This window comes from Rissa tridactyla, chromosome 9 (assembly GCF_028500815.1).
Source record: "Rissa tridactyla isolate bRisTri1 chromosome 9, bRisTri1.patW.cur.20221130, whole genome shotgun sequence".
Taxonomy (NCBI): Eukaryota; Metazoa; Chordata; class Aves; order Charadriiformes; family Laridae; genus Rissa; species Rissa tridactyla.
This window is the reverse complement of record NC_071474.1, coordinates 27,308,312-27,320,774: the sequence shown is the minus strand read 5'-3', so window position 1 is coordinate 27,320,774 and position 12,463 is coordinate 27,308,312. Positions and strand designations below refer to the sequence as shown.

Here is a 12,463-nt window from a genome sequence, read left to right as displayed (position 1 = left end):
GCGCGCTTGCAGCCCAGAAAGCCAACCGCATCCTGGGCTGCATCAAAAGAAGCGTGGCCAGCAGGGCGAGGGAGGTGATTCTGCCCCTCTGCTCCGCTCTGGGGAGACCCCACCTGGAGTACTGTGTCCAGCTCTGGAGCCCTCAGCACAAGAAGGACATGGCCCTGTTGGAGTGGGGCCAGAGGAGGGTCATGAAGATCCGAGGGCTGGAGCCCCTCTGCTGTGAGGACAGGCTGAGAGAGTTGGGGGCGTTCAGCCTGGAGAAGAGAAGGCTCGGGGGAGACCTTAGAGCCCCTTCCAGTCCCTGAAGGGGGCCTACAGGAAGGATGGGGAGGGACTCTGGATCAGGGAGTGTAATGATAGGACACAGGGTAATGGTTTTAAACTGGAAGAGGGGAGATTTAGATGAGATCTGAGGAAGAAACTCTTTGCTGTGAGGGTGGTGAGCCCCTGGCCCAGGTTGCCCAGAGAAGCTGTGGCTGCCCCATCCCTGGAGGGGTTCAAGGCCAGGCTGGACGGGGCTTGGAGCAACCTGGTCTGGTGGGAGGTGTCCCTGCCCAGGGCAGGGGGTTGGAATGAGATGATCTTTAAGCTCCCTTCCAACCCGAACCATTCTGTGATTCTATGACCACAGGTCAGATTCGAATTGGGTATAAACGGGGCCCCATGAGAGCCATTTTGTGTCTGTCTCCCTCAGAGCAGTGGGTCTGCGAGGGGCTCTCCCCGTGGGTTGGGGTACCTTCCACAGTTCATCCTCTGTACAGATCAAGGGACCTCATCTTATTTAAGTGAGGGATTATGCGTATTTTGTGTCATCGACCATAAACTTTAAGAATTCTTAAGTCGGCAGTGTACTATTTACTCCCAAGCGACATCCTGAACCCGTGGATTGTTAATGTTTGTCAGAGTCTCAGAGCGGTTTCAGATGGAGTAAAACTGAGTTTGACTTTTTGTCACCGTCTTGTAAAAATAAATCCCGTTTTCAGTCTGTTAGTTGCTCTGGCTTGGTTTGTGAGGTTCTGTGTCAACTGGGTGTGAGATCTTCTCCCTGAAGCTCCTGGGGAGTGCAGCAGCTCTCCTTGCTGCTCTCCAGCTCCGAGATGGGGCCCATTGCCCTTGGGTTTTGGGGCCATTTGCCCTTGGTTTTGGGGCCAGGAGGGCTGGGAGCAGAGAGGAGCGCTGCGGGAAGGGTGATGCTTTTCGGCTGCTGCCGTTGCCATCCCCATCACTGATGTGAAGCATCTGGGACCGATCTGGAGCAGATGTGACTGTTGGATTCCCAGCGCTGCGTCAGTGAGCTCGCCAAGTATTTTGGCCTCGTCTCTGCGAGCTGTGCCGCAGGAGCGGCTCTCAGCAGGGAAGAGGTATTCCCGATTTGCGGGAGGTTCCAAGTGTGCATGGTTGAGGCAGGAGGGGCTGTCACTGGGATGCTCACCCCTGTCCTTTTAATTGTGTCTCTAGGTGACAAAGTTCATTAAGAATCAGGATGAGTCACTGTGTTAAAGGAATGTTTTGCCTCTCTCGGAGCAATCTCCAAACAGATGCCTGCCTTCAACAAATAAGGCAGCAGGGGTATTTTTCTTGGAGGAACACTTTGCGGTATTAGCAAATCAGATTCTCAGTGGGCCGCTCTTGATGGGGAATTAACCTCACCTACTGGGAGCAAAGCACTCTCGGTGCCCGGCGTGGCATAATTGAGTTTGACTTCTCGTAGAGACGTGGTGGGCACGACTGATGGGCGGGGAGACCCTCTGCCGAAGGTGAAAATCCATCGGCAGCGTCGGAGCCACATGGGGAGGGTTTCTAAGAGCGGAGCGAGAAGTCTGAGACTTGCGCCGTTTGCGTTCCTGACCTTCCCTCATTGCCTGCGACTTTGCTGTCAACTTATCCTGAGTGGAGGTTTTTTTGGGGATGGTGCGGGGCAAGGGAGCAGCGCAGGAGCCTGCCTGCGGTGGAGAGTCAGGTCACCGATGGCAGCGGTGGCGGCGAAGGGGATGGGATGTGCACAGGGTCCTCTGGGCAGATGAGCTGTGTGAGAGAAGTAGTTTCCATCTTGAAAAAAAAAAAAAAAGAATATGGAATATGTAGCTACTCTCTTATAAACAAGCTCTGTGGATTTTTATTCAGCGGCTTGAGTGGTCTGTGGGGAGGGTGGGAAGGACACGATCATCCTTGTGCTGCTCGCCAGTTCTAGTGATTGTGCATTGTTTCTGGTGCCAGAGCACCAACCCTGTGATTATTTTTCTTTTTTCAGTCGCTCAGTCCTTAATTCTTTGCATCATATGCAGAATCTCTGCTGCAGGGTTTTAGCTCATTTTATTTGCTTTTCTGCTGGACGTGGTACGTGTCTGGTCTGTCCCTTTGCCCCTGCCCCTTCAGAGGGAACTTCCCTTTCAGAATGTCCATCCTCACCTGGAGCGTAACTTGGTTACACGCTGCCCTGTTAATGTACCGTAAAGTCCGTAAACTGGGGGGAAAAAAATCCCCCAGAATAGGAAACGTTCCCAAATTTCCCTTCCTCCCCCATCTCCACCCAGCAAGATGGAGACACTTGTGTAAAATTGACTCCCATTCATTGCACAAGCCTGTCTGCATCTCCACACCATCTGGCCAGGCTTGCCATCTGGATGAGCTTGACCTAGATAGAAACCACCGTGCTTGAGCCAGCTTAAAGGGTGGCCTTAGTTTTGCTGGGAGAATGGGACTGACCCAGTACGTTGCCTGGAAATCATAGCTCTGCCTCCTCAGCCGTGGGCCAGAGCTGTGTTTTCCCGGGTTAGTTTGCCCTCGGGCACAGTCGGAGAGGGAGGTCGGGATGTTCCCAGGGCTGCGGTCCTCCCTCTGCAAAGGCTGTCGGCTTCTCGCCCTCTGTAGCCGACAAAGCCTTGCTTGCTACAGCCTCATTTCTCAGCAGAAATGGGAAAAGGTCACTCAGTCCCTCACCTACTGATCCATACGCTAATGGATGTAATGGTGAGCGGATGTTAAGCTTTCAGCTCCCCTCTCCAGCTCCTTACCTCATAGCTCCATCAAGTCTGGCTCAGGTTTCCAGGCTGAAGGCATGGCAGCTGCCAGCAGCTGACCTCCAGCCTTCCTCTCCCTTGGCAAGCAATTAGACGGCGTGGCAGGCTCTGTCCTCTGGCGGGGATCAATACTCCTCGGCCTTGGCACCAGCGGGGGTTTGGGCCTGAAGGGGCCCAGACGCCAGAGCTGAAGCCAGCCCTGGTTGTGGTCCTCATGGAAATGGTCCCCACTTGGACCCCCCAGCAGTTGCTTAGAGCCTCTCCATCGGGGTTAAGGTGCCCTGCAAGCACCTACAAGAGTTAAAGCTGTTAGACAAGAGTTTCCTGGGGGGCCCCTTTGCTGCTGGCGCACAGCCTGCTGCTCCCAGACCCCTGGCATGGATGCTCAGCTGCTGATGGTCCATTCCTCCGGGCCTCTTGCAGCAGGGGGGGCTTGTGGCAGGGCAAAGGAGGAGCAAAGGGAGCTGCAAGCCTTCCCCACGCGCTCCGTCCACGGGTTTGGCTGCGACCCCTTTCTCTCTGCGTCACCCACGTTGCTGCTACTTTGCTGTCCTGCTTTGCAGAGCCAGGGTTGAGATGAGGTAACACTTTTACTTCAGGAGGTTCTGACCCATTTTGATGCTTAAACAACATCCCCCCCTTCCTCATCTCGTTTCAACAGAGCAGCTCCACACGCGATGAGGCTCCTGAGCACCATGGTGTGTCCCTTGTCCCAAGGGACTCCATGACCTGTCCCTTCCCTGGCAGCTTCTCTGGGCTCTGGAGCCTCTGACTTTACTCAATGCTGTCACGCCCTGGGGTTTCACACCTCCTCACTTCGACTTCAGTTTTGTTTTTTTTTTTCCTTAATGTTGCTTTTAGAAGCTTGCTAAGAGGATGCTTTTTAAAAAAATCATTAGATTGGAAAAAAGGATTGTTGTTCAGCCCCTTTGCTGGGCAGAGGTGGGGAAGAGCCTGGCGCAGATGCACGATACGACTGCAGAATTAGCCTTCAAAGCGAGCAGATGGCTCAGTCTCAATAAACCCCTCAGAGAAATTCACAGAGGTCTTTGAGGTTTCAGTTTGCTTCATATTTTCTCCAGGTGCTGTGCAGGAAGGAGAAGGGGCGCTGCTCTGGGCTGAGGAACCGGACAGGTGAAGGAAGGTCCGTCCAATGACAGCACACGTTTCTTGGTCCCTTTCAACAAAAACTGTCTGATCTTAGCGAAAGGCAGCTCGCAGCGAAAATGTCAGGCGGGGGCTTGTGCTGTTCCCCCACCCCGGCATGTGTTACTCCTGCGTGGGGTCTCTGGGATGCTGACATTTGGGCAGCCACATGTGTACAGGAGGAGGAGGAGGGGTGAGCATCTTCATGACCACGCAGGTTATTAAAGTGCTCCGGGACTAGCCGTGGGGTATTCGCGTGGCAGCACCACCCCCCCAGAGGTAGTGCCTGTGCTCGGTCAGTCGGAGGGAGCTGCGGTTCAGGCCTGTGGGTGAAACGTGGCTCTCGTGGCACCGCAGTGACACCAGGACGGCGTGGCAGCTGGTGTGCCGGGAGGATGCAGTGTGAGGGCTGGCGTTGCTGCGGCTCTGGGGAGGACGCGCATGTCTCTCCTCCTCTCCCCATCCCTGGCTTCCGGCACATCACCCTGCCTGTCTCTGCCATTTTCCCGTTTTCCTTGTCCCACCCATGGGTAGAAGCATCAAAGGACCAAGAAAGCCCAGCTTTCGCACCCTGGCGGACAATGTGAGCCATTAGCTGGGCATTTATTTGAGGAGAACCTTTCCTGAGCTCCTCTGCAGTAATGGATCGTGTGCAAATAATTCACAGCTCCCAAAAACGCTCTGGCTTCACCCTTGCAGTGATGTGAGCACCGAAGCAGGTGATGCAGCCTGGGGAGCAAACTCAACGGTGGGGCCGGTTCGGTCCGTGCGCGGGGAGATACAAAAAGCAAGTGACCGTCACACCGTGTCGCATTCCTGATGGCTCCGGGGTCAGCCTACTTTCTGAGTTGCCCACGAGTTCCTTTTATTCTCTGCTTCATAGGCATCCGGCTCAGCTTTATTAGAAAACCTGTGTTTCTGATGAGTGCAGCTCTTTAAGTTGGAGGGATGATTCATGGTAAAGTTTGAGTTCTACCTGCAAACATGTTGTCTCGGGCTCTGAAGCACAAGCTTCAAGGAATGGGCAAGAGCTCAACACCCCCTTATTAAGACAGCAGAAAGAACAAGCTGTTACATACAGAGCTAAAAATAATTGCAAGGCTTTGAGCCTTCCTCCCAGTTGCAGCAGAAGGATGCTCTAAGCGCTGATGGCTGAATCCATCTCTGGCACGGCTCCGACTTGACAATGCATTAAAGCTTTTGTGACTTTTTGAAGCTCAGTTCAGATAAATGCAGAGCAGCGCGGCTGCTTTTCTGAAGCCGACAGAATTTCTAACTTGGACGAGAGTGGCTTGGGGCAAACCCAAAAGCTGGTGTTCCCAACAGGAACGGCACTTTTTTCCACTAGAATTTTAACAGGGAGACTTAAGAAGGGGAGAAATGCCCAAAATAGCAGAGACTGGCCCAGCAGCTGACAAAGCATCTCTCTGCAAGCCGTGTCTTGGAAGCAGGATTCATCTGTGAAATAACAACACGGTATACATCAGTGCCCCAAGGCTGTTTGCAGGGGGCCGTGCTCAGACCAGGTGGGCTCGTCTGGGGCATCCCATAAGCATCCCTGCCGCTGGCCTGGCTTGCAGATCACAGAGTGCTGGGGGAGCCCAGAGACCTCCACGCTCACCGCAGACTCCAGCGAGCATCTTTACTCGGTCTCCTCTCCCTCATCTCCCTGGGCTGCAGCGTTGTCCCTTGACAGGCGCTGATGGAGATATCTGCCCGCGTGAGGCCACCAGCCACCTGGGGTGATGGTGATCCGTTACCGCGCAGTTTCTTCCGCCAACATGCAAGTTTTTATTCATTCTTTTGTTTTTACAGCAGCAGCCAAGGGAGGCGCTTTGTCACTGCCTGTGACCAAACAACGCGAAGGGAAAGCGGCTGAAGAGTTTGAGCTATGATAAAATGCTTGCCGTATCGATCTTGGCTCGGGATTCATCTCCTTTCTTGCATTAACTCCCCATCGATTGCCGTGATGACCTTAGAGCGTACGGTTTGGTTGGCCTTCTCCCTCCGTCGGCAGCATGCCCATGCCCACTCCCCTCCCAGCCTTGCCGAAGTGCCGCGTGTTAGTTGCTATAGTTAGTTAGCACAGAGGGTAGTGCTATGGCACTAATTAGTTATTCCTTGAGGGCCAGGTCATTATTTTAGTGCAGAATCCCAATGAACTAGGTCCAAGGATGAAGATTCCTGGCAGGAGTTAAAGAAGGGCTTGGGTTTGTCCCGGACGTGTTTCCCCGTGTTGGGGACCCCCACAAGGCCGTGTTGTTGCTGCAGCAAAGCAGCCCGGCGTACAGGCGTGACCCGGGCCAGATCCTGCTTGTCGGAGTGGCTGGTTGGGGTGATGGTGCTCGTGGAAAAGCGCCATCCCTCTGCCAGGCTTGGCTCTCTAGTGCTGCCATAGACCTGCTGAGGTGACACCCAAGTGAAGCTCTTCCCATCTTTGCAAGGGACGATGTGAGATTGGCAGCTGCCGCTCCGGCCGCGCAACATGAAACTCAGCTTCTCTCTTGCCCCCTCCTAAACTCCAGCTCTCACTATGAAATTGTTTAATGGCATTTTTGGGAAAAAATACCTTCCTCGGGGTTGCGGCGGGCACTTTTGGCTCCCTTCCCCTCTGTGAACCTGCGGCCAAAGCCCTCGGAGCCAGGGAGCAGCGCCGGCGTGAGCATGGGTACAGCGGCAGCTCTGACTGCGGTGTCCCGGGGGTGAGGTGCTGTCGTGTCCGGCCGCTGATGCTGTGCTGGGCTCCTTGGCTTTAGTTGGTTTTGCAAGTTTATTGTACTTCCTATTTATTTAATTATTTATGAGCTTGGATGCTCTAAATGGGAAGAGGAATGGCGACTCCCCGGGTTTCCTTTCCCCTGTGCTGTCGGATGCTTTCGGTGCTTCCGATTCGCATTTTAGTCCACCCAAGAAACAATTTTCTGTAAAACATTGACATCTAGTGGCTTTTCTGCTGAAGGAAATGATAGGGAACAAAATATTGGCTGCGAGATGGCCAGTCGCGATGCCACTCGGGAAGGCAAATGCATGTCCCTTCTCCTCCTTAGGCAGAACGGAGGACGTGACAATCACACCCTGGGGGCTCAGGGCTCCAAGGCACATGCTCCTTGGTGTCCTCATCCTGAAGGAGCAGCCTTCCCTGGCAGGACGATTTGCTCATTGGCCTACTTTAATTCCATTTAACTCCAGTAGATCACTGGTATCCTGACAGCGTACCTGCAGCATCATTGCTGAGGTCGTGGTCGTATTAAAGGAGGTGCAAAGTCTGCCAACGGTGGAAAACATAGTGTTTGATGGTGGATATTAATGTGTGAGTGATCTCTTGGTCGTATACATGAGGTTGAGCTTGCAGCTTTTCCAGCTGGCTGCCTGATGGGGTTCCCTGCGGCAGCACGTCCCTCACGTGTGCCTCCCTCACGTGTGCCACCCTCCCGTTGCTCCAAACCAAAGCCACCACCTCCCTCGGCAACGTTTTCTCTTAGAAAACGCTGTCGTGCATCCTTTAATTTCCTGTTATTCACTTATTTCTCCTCTCTTAGCGTTGCGGTCCTGTAGTAGGTGAAGGCAGGAGGACAAAATGGGATTTGCATGGGCTTTTCCCAGATCCTCATTTCAGTGTGCAAGTGGGCTGGGGCTTCTGGGCACATCCCATTTATCTGGGCTGTGAAAGGAAATGTCTTGTAGGACATATCTTGCAGGAAATGTCCTCCTTGCCAGCGTAATGCCGCCCTGGGGCTCGTGCAGCTCGGACCCACGGCCGCTCACCAGGAAAGGCAGCATCCGCAGATTTTTGCAGACTACGTAAACTTGTTGGTCCAGCTCTATTGCGTATGGAAAATAAAAAAAGCCAGAGCTACCCATGCCTTCCTTGAGTTGAGGCTTCTGTCACGGGAGATATTTTGATTACTCTCCCAAGGTCTGGGGAGAGCATCTGCCGAGGCAGCCGGCGGGAGCACATAGCAGGATGGGCAACTACACAGAGGGAGAGGTGGGGTTCCCTTCCACCTCTGTAGAGGCAAAACTCGTTGAGCACAGCCAGACGTGTGCAGGTCCATCTAACCCTTCCAACTCCCTGCGGGGAGTCGGTTGAGCCGTCCTTCACCCTGGAGAGGCGAGCAGGCAGAGGAGCACTCCGCAGCAGGGCTCCTGAAAGCCTCTTAAGTGCATCTCCAAGTTTCTATTGATTTTGAACGTTAATGAGCGGTGTGCTGGAGACACACGGGACTAAACGCTCTGCCTTCCTCTCCCCTTGGCAGGAATTTCTACTATATCACCATCCTGCGTGACCCCGTCTCCCGGTACCTGAGCGAATGGCGCCACGTCCAGCGAGGAGCAACGTGGAAGGCGTCCCTGCATGTCTGCGACGGCCGGTCCCCGACCACCGAAGAGCTGCCCAGCTGCTACACGGGAGACGACTGGTCGGGCTGTTCCCTGCAGGAATTCATGGACTGCCCCTACAACCTTGCCAACAACCGCCAGGTCCGCATGCTGTCCGACCTCAGCCTGGTGGGATGCTACAACCTGTCGGTCATGCCCGAGGAGCAGAGAAACAAGGTTCTGCTAGACAGTGCCAAGGAGAACCTGAAGCGGATGGCCTTCTTCGGCCTAACTGAATTCCAGCGGAAGACTCAGTATCTCTTTGAGAAGACTTTCAACATGAACTTCATCTCGCCATTCACGCAGTACAATAGCACAAGGGCCTCCAGCGTGGAGATAGACGAGCAGACTCAGCAGCGCATCGAGGCCCTCAATTTTTTAGACGTGGAATTGTACGATTATGCAAAAGACCTGTTTTTGCAGCGGTACCAGTACATGCGGCAGAAGGAGCACCAGGAAGCGCGGCGGAAACGCCAGGAGCAGCGCAAGATCCTGAGGGCGAAGCAAGCGCACCTGAGGGAGCAGGGGGACAACAGCTCCAGCACTGACTACATAGGGAACGTGGAGCGGTGGCGGCGGTAGTGGGGGGGACAGGACTCGCCAGGCACCGAAAAGCGAAGCGGAACCCAACCCAACCCGCAAATCAGAGACGACAGAGCGGTCCAGACAAATTACACTTCTCAAGGGTTTGAAGCAAAAAGAGGTTAAAACGTTGCCTTTGCAGTTGCCTTCGCAGTAAATGTTGTACTGTAAGTGGAACACTTAATCTTAGCGTGTAATTAAATTGTCCTTTTTAGGTTTGTTGGATTATTTATGAAATACAGGAGCCAAGTAGGCTCATCGGAAATGGTTGCTTGGACGTTTATTTAAAAGAAAAGGGAAAAAAAAATTAATCCTTAAATTAGTTATGAGTACAAAATGGGATGCCGGAAAATGTTTATGATGCTCGACTGAAATCTGTCTGAGAAGCAAACTCATTTCCTAATAATGAGCATTTAGCATACTCTCACAATACAGTTATATGAGCAAAACCTTTTCCTTTTGATTTTATCTTAATTTTATTTTAATGATGTGTTTTCAAGGGCACCGACTGCTTATGATATTTACCAAGTTAATGAATGGACGATGAAGGGAACGATAAAGGTCTAGAAAAAATACTGACTAGTTTTATGTATTATATTGGCTTTTAAAAGGAATAGAAGTAATTTCTCTAGTTATATAAATATTTAATATTTTAAACTTTTTCTACCTACTGCTGTTTAGAGTTTTAAGCTTGGTCTATCTCATGTCAAAAAAAAAAAAAAAAAGAAAAAAAGACGACACACATACTTTTCTGAACTCAATGCCAATGTTAAAGACACTGTTTCCAGAATTTTTCAGGGCAGTACGACTTTAACCATTCTGGAAAACTTACAGCACATCTTCACGTTTCATAAAGCCTTTTCCAAATTACAATCTTGTGACAATGTCTAATTTTAAGTCTTTTCTTACCCATTGGAATACATAACGCTGAATTTATCATTCCTTAATAATTGGTGGTATAAACTAGATGAAATTATGTTGCGGATATTTGTGTAGCGTCTTTAGAAAAGTCGTAAAACTCTCTAATCCCAGCAATATTATGAAGAGAATTGCTCAATGGAAGAAGTAGATTTACACTTGAATTAGGATTTACTTCCAGTAAGTCTTTGCTACACCAGATAAGAACAGGGCTTATTTTTTTTTTTGCCTTTTTTTTTTTTTTTTTCCCCCCTGTGCTCTTGAGCCCTTCTTAGCGATGACAGATGAGCGATGACTAGAAATGAGGGAAGCCGATTTTGCCATAGCCATAGTTGTACAGGTTGGGATGGTTGCGTGGATGCAGCTGGACCGGGCTCACCTGCCGCCCTTCGGCCTCACCCAGACGGGCAGGGAGAGGAGACGGGGCAGGAGGTGCCAGGGGCTCCTATAAATCTCTATGCAAAAAAAAAAAAAAAAACAAATAAAAAATAATTACCAAACCTCTGCAGGGCTTGGGCTATACATTCAGCAAGTTCAGCGATTTTGTACGCAGCCTGCGATGCTCCCAGGCTTGGCACTCAACGGCGATCTCGGCGCGGGTGCGTGGCGGTGGAGGCACCCGAAAAGGGGCATTTTTTTGTCCCGCTGTACACAACGCTTACGAGGCTCACTTGCACTATTGCCTTTCGCCTGTAATATTCTATACACCCAAGAGGGCGGGGGGGGGGGGGGGGGGGGCCATAAAATGAGGCAGAAGGCTTTAAAAATCTCTCCCAGCTCCACGCTTGAGTTCTGGGAAAGTTGTCTTACATCTGATGTTGTGTTGCCACCCCGGGGGCAGCAATCCCGACGGGGGCAAGCGGAGGGCAAAGCATCAGCAAAACCAATACCCTGCGTTAGCAGCTTGGAAAAGAGAATAACTTCATGTACAGCCATTTTATTTTTTTTTTATTTTTGTTTTAAACGAGAACTGCAGTTGCCAATATGATGTCTCGGTTGTATTTTGGTTTTTAGGGGGGGCGGGGGGGGGGGGGGGGATATAATTCGCTCTTAAAACTGAAAGGCACTGCTGTAAACAGGACTTAACCGTGGGCGGGCTGGAGGGCCTGTTGCAGAAGGTGCATTTTGTTTTTACGCTGTGGTGTGCATGGTTTACAGAGACTAGTTGCATTTTCTTTGTGTATACTGTTTATTGTATATAGGGGATGTACGAATATAAGGATACCATTTTGTCATAACCATATCGAATTCTACTGATTTCCACTGTAGACGCTGTCTTATTGTGTAGATTTACAGGCCAATCCACTGACTTTGATTGTGTAATTTAACAATAGAACCGATAAATAAAATTTAACTACAGTCTTCTGGTTTTCATGTGGTTATTCCTTTAGCTGACAACGTCTTGGGAAGTGCGCCGTGCAGAATGAACGGTAATTTTGACACAAATGAAATAGCAGCTGACAGGCAAGTATATGAGTTTAAAACCCTGGCTTTTCGGAAGTGTATTTAAACTACAGCTTGCAAGGGCAAAGCCACTTTGGACTTTCTCTAGTTCGGGAGTTGCTGCAGAGGTTTTGGCCGCTTTTCTGAGCGGTCTTCGGAAGGACAAGCTGTGGTTTCTGCTGATTTTACATATGGTTGTCAATTGTCTGCAGCATTAAGGGATTCTTTCACTGTGTGTACATGTATATGTGTGCGTATGATTATTTTTTTTCCCTTTGTGTGATTCCCTCCCTTTTTGCGCCAGCTGGCTCCGGAGGATGCTGCCTAGCTGCTGACTTCCAGTGCGTCCTGCTGTATCCCGCCCTGGGACGTTTTAAACCACAAATAAGCTAAACCAGACTTCAGGGCGAAAGCAGGTGAGAATGAATTGAGCGTCATTCCCCAGATCAACTCGAAAAGATGCTTTTTTACACTTTGGATGGAGGCTTGTTTTTTTTTCTTGGTGGCTCTAAAAGCCCAGCAGCCTTGCCAGACTCGCAGCGGGGTTGTAGACCCGAAGGTGTCCATAGGAGACCTTGCCTTGACCTAGCGGAATTCCCCTGGGGGGACGGCGGCGCCCTTCCTCTTGTGAGTACCCGCAGGGACATCTCATCTCTGCGAGGCTTTTTGAGCTGTGGGAAGCGGGGAATGGAGGGATCTGCCGGCGAATCTGCGTTTGACTGACGTGGCTTTATTATACAGGTGCACTGGGAAGGCTGCTGGTGGAGCTGGTAACAGGATAGCCGTCACGCAAGGTGCTTCCCTGCACCTAAAAAAGCACCCAGCAGTGAAGTCTGACATAAAAGCAATTGGGGTTGCCTTTTGGGAGGAGTACTTTGACAGTTGGGAAAACTCTTACTTCAGGAGAGGAAGGATGGAGGCGGGGGGGATGTGTTGGGACAGACAAACCGGAGGCTGAGGAGCTACGGCGGTGA

The 12,463-nt window shown here is 51.3% G+C and overlaps 1 protein-coding gene across 1 annotated transcript in view; it reads left to right on the top strand.

The window, feature by feature from the left end:
- Positions 1-11,075, top strand: part of HS6ST2 (heparan sulfate 6-O-sulfotransferase 2) — a 146,445-nt gene extending 135,370 nt beyond the window's left edge. Inside the window, exon 2 of the mRNA XM_054214656.1 lies at positions 8,426-11,075. Within this exon, the coding sequence (XP_054070631.1) occupies positions 8,426-9,128 (703 nt within the window). The 3' untranslated portion in view covers positions 9,129-11,075. The remainder of the gene's footprint in view (positions 1-8,425) is intronic.
- Positions 11,076-12,463: the final 1,388 nt, after the last annotated feature.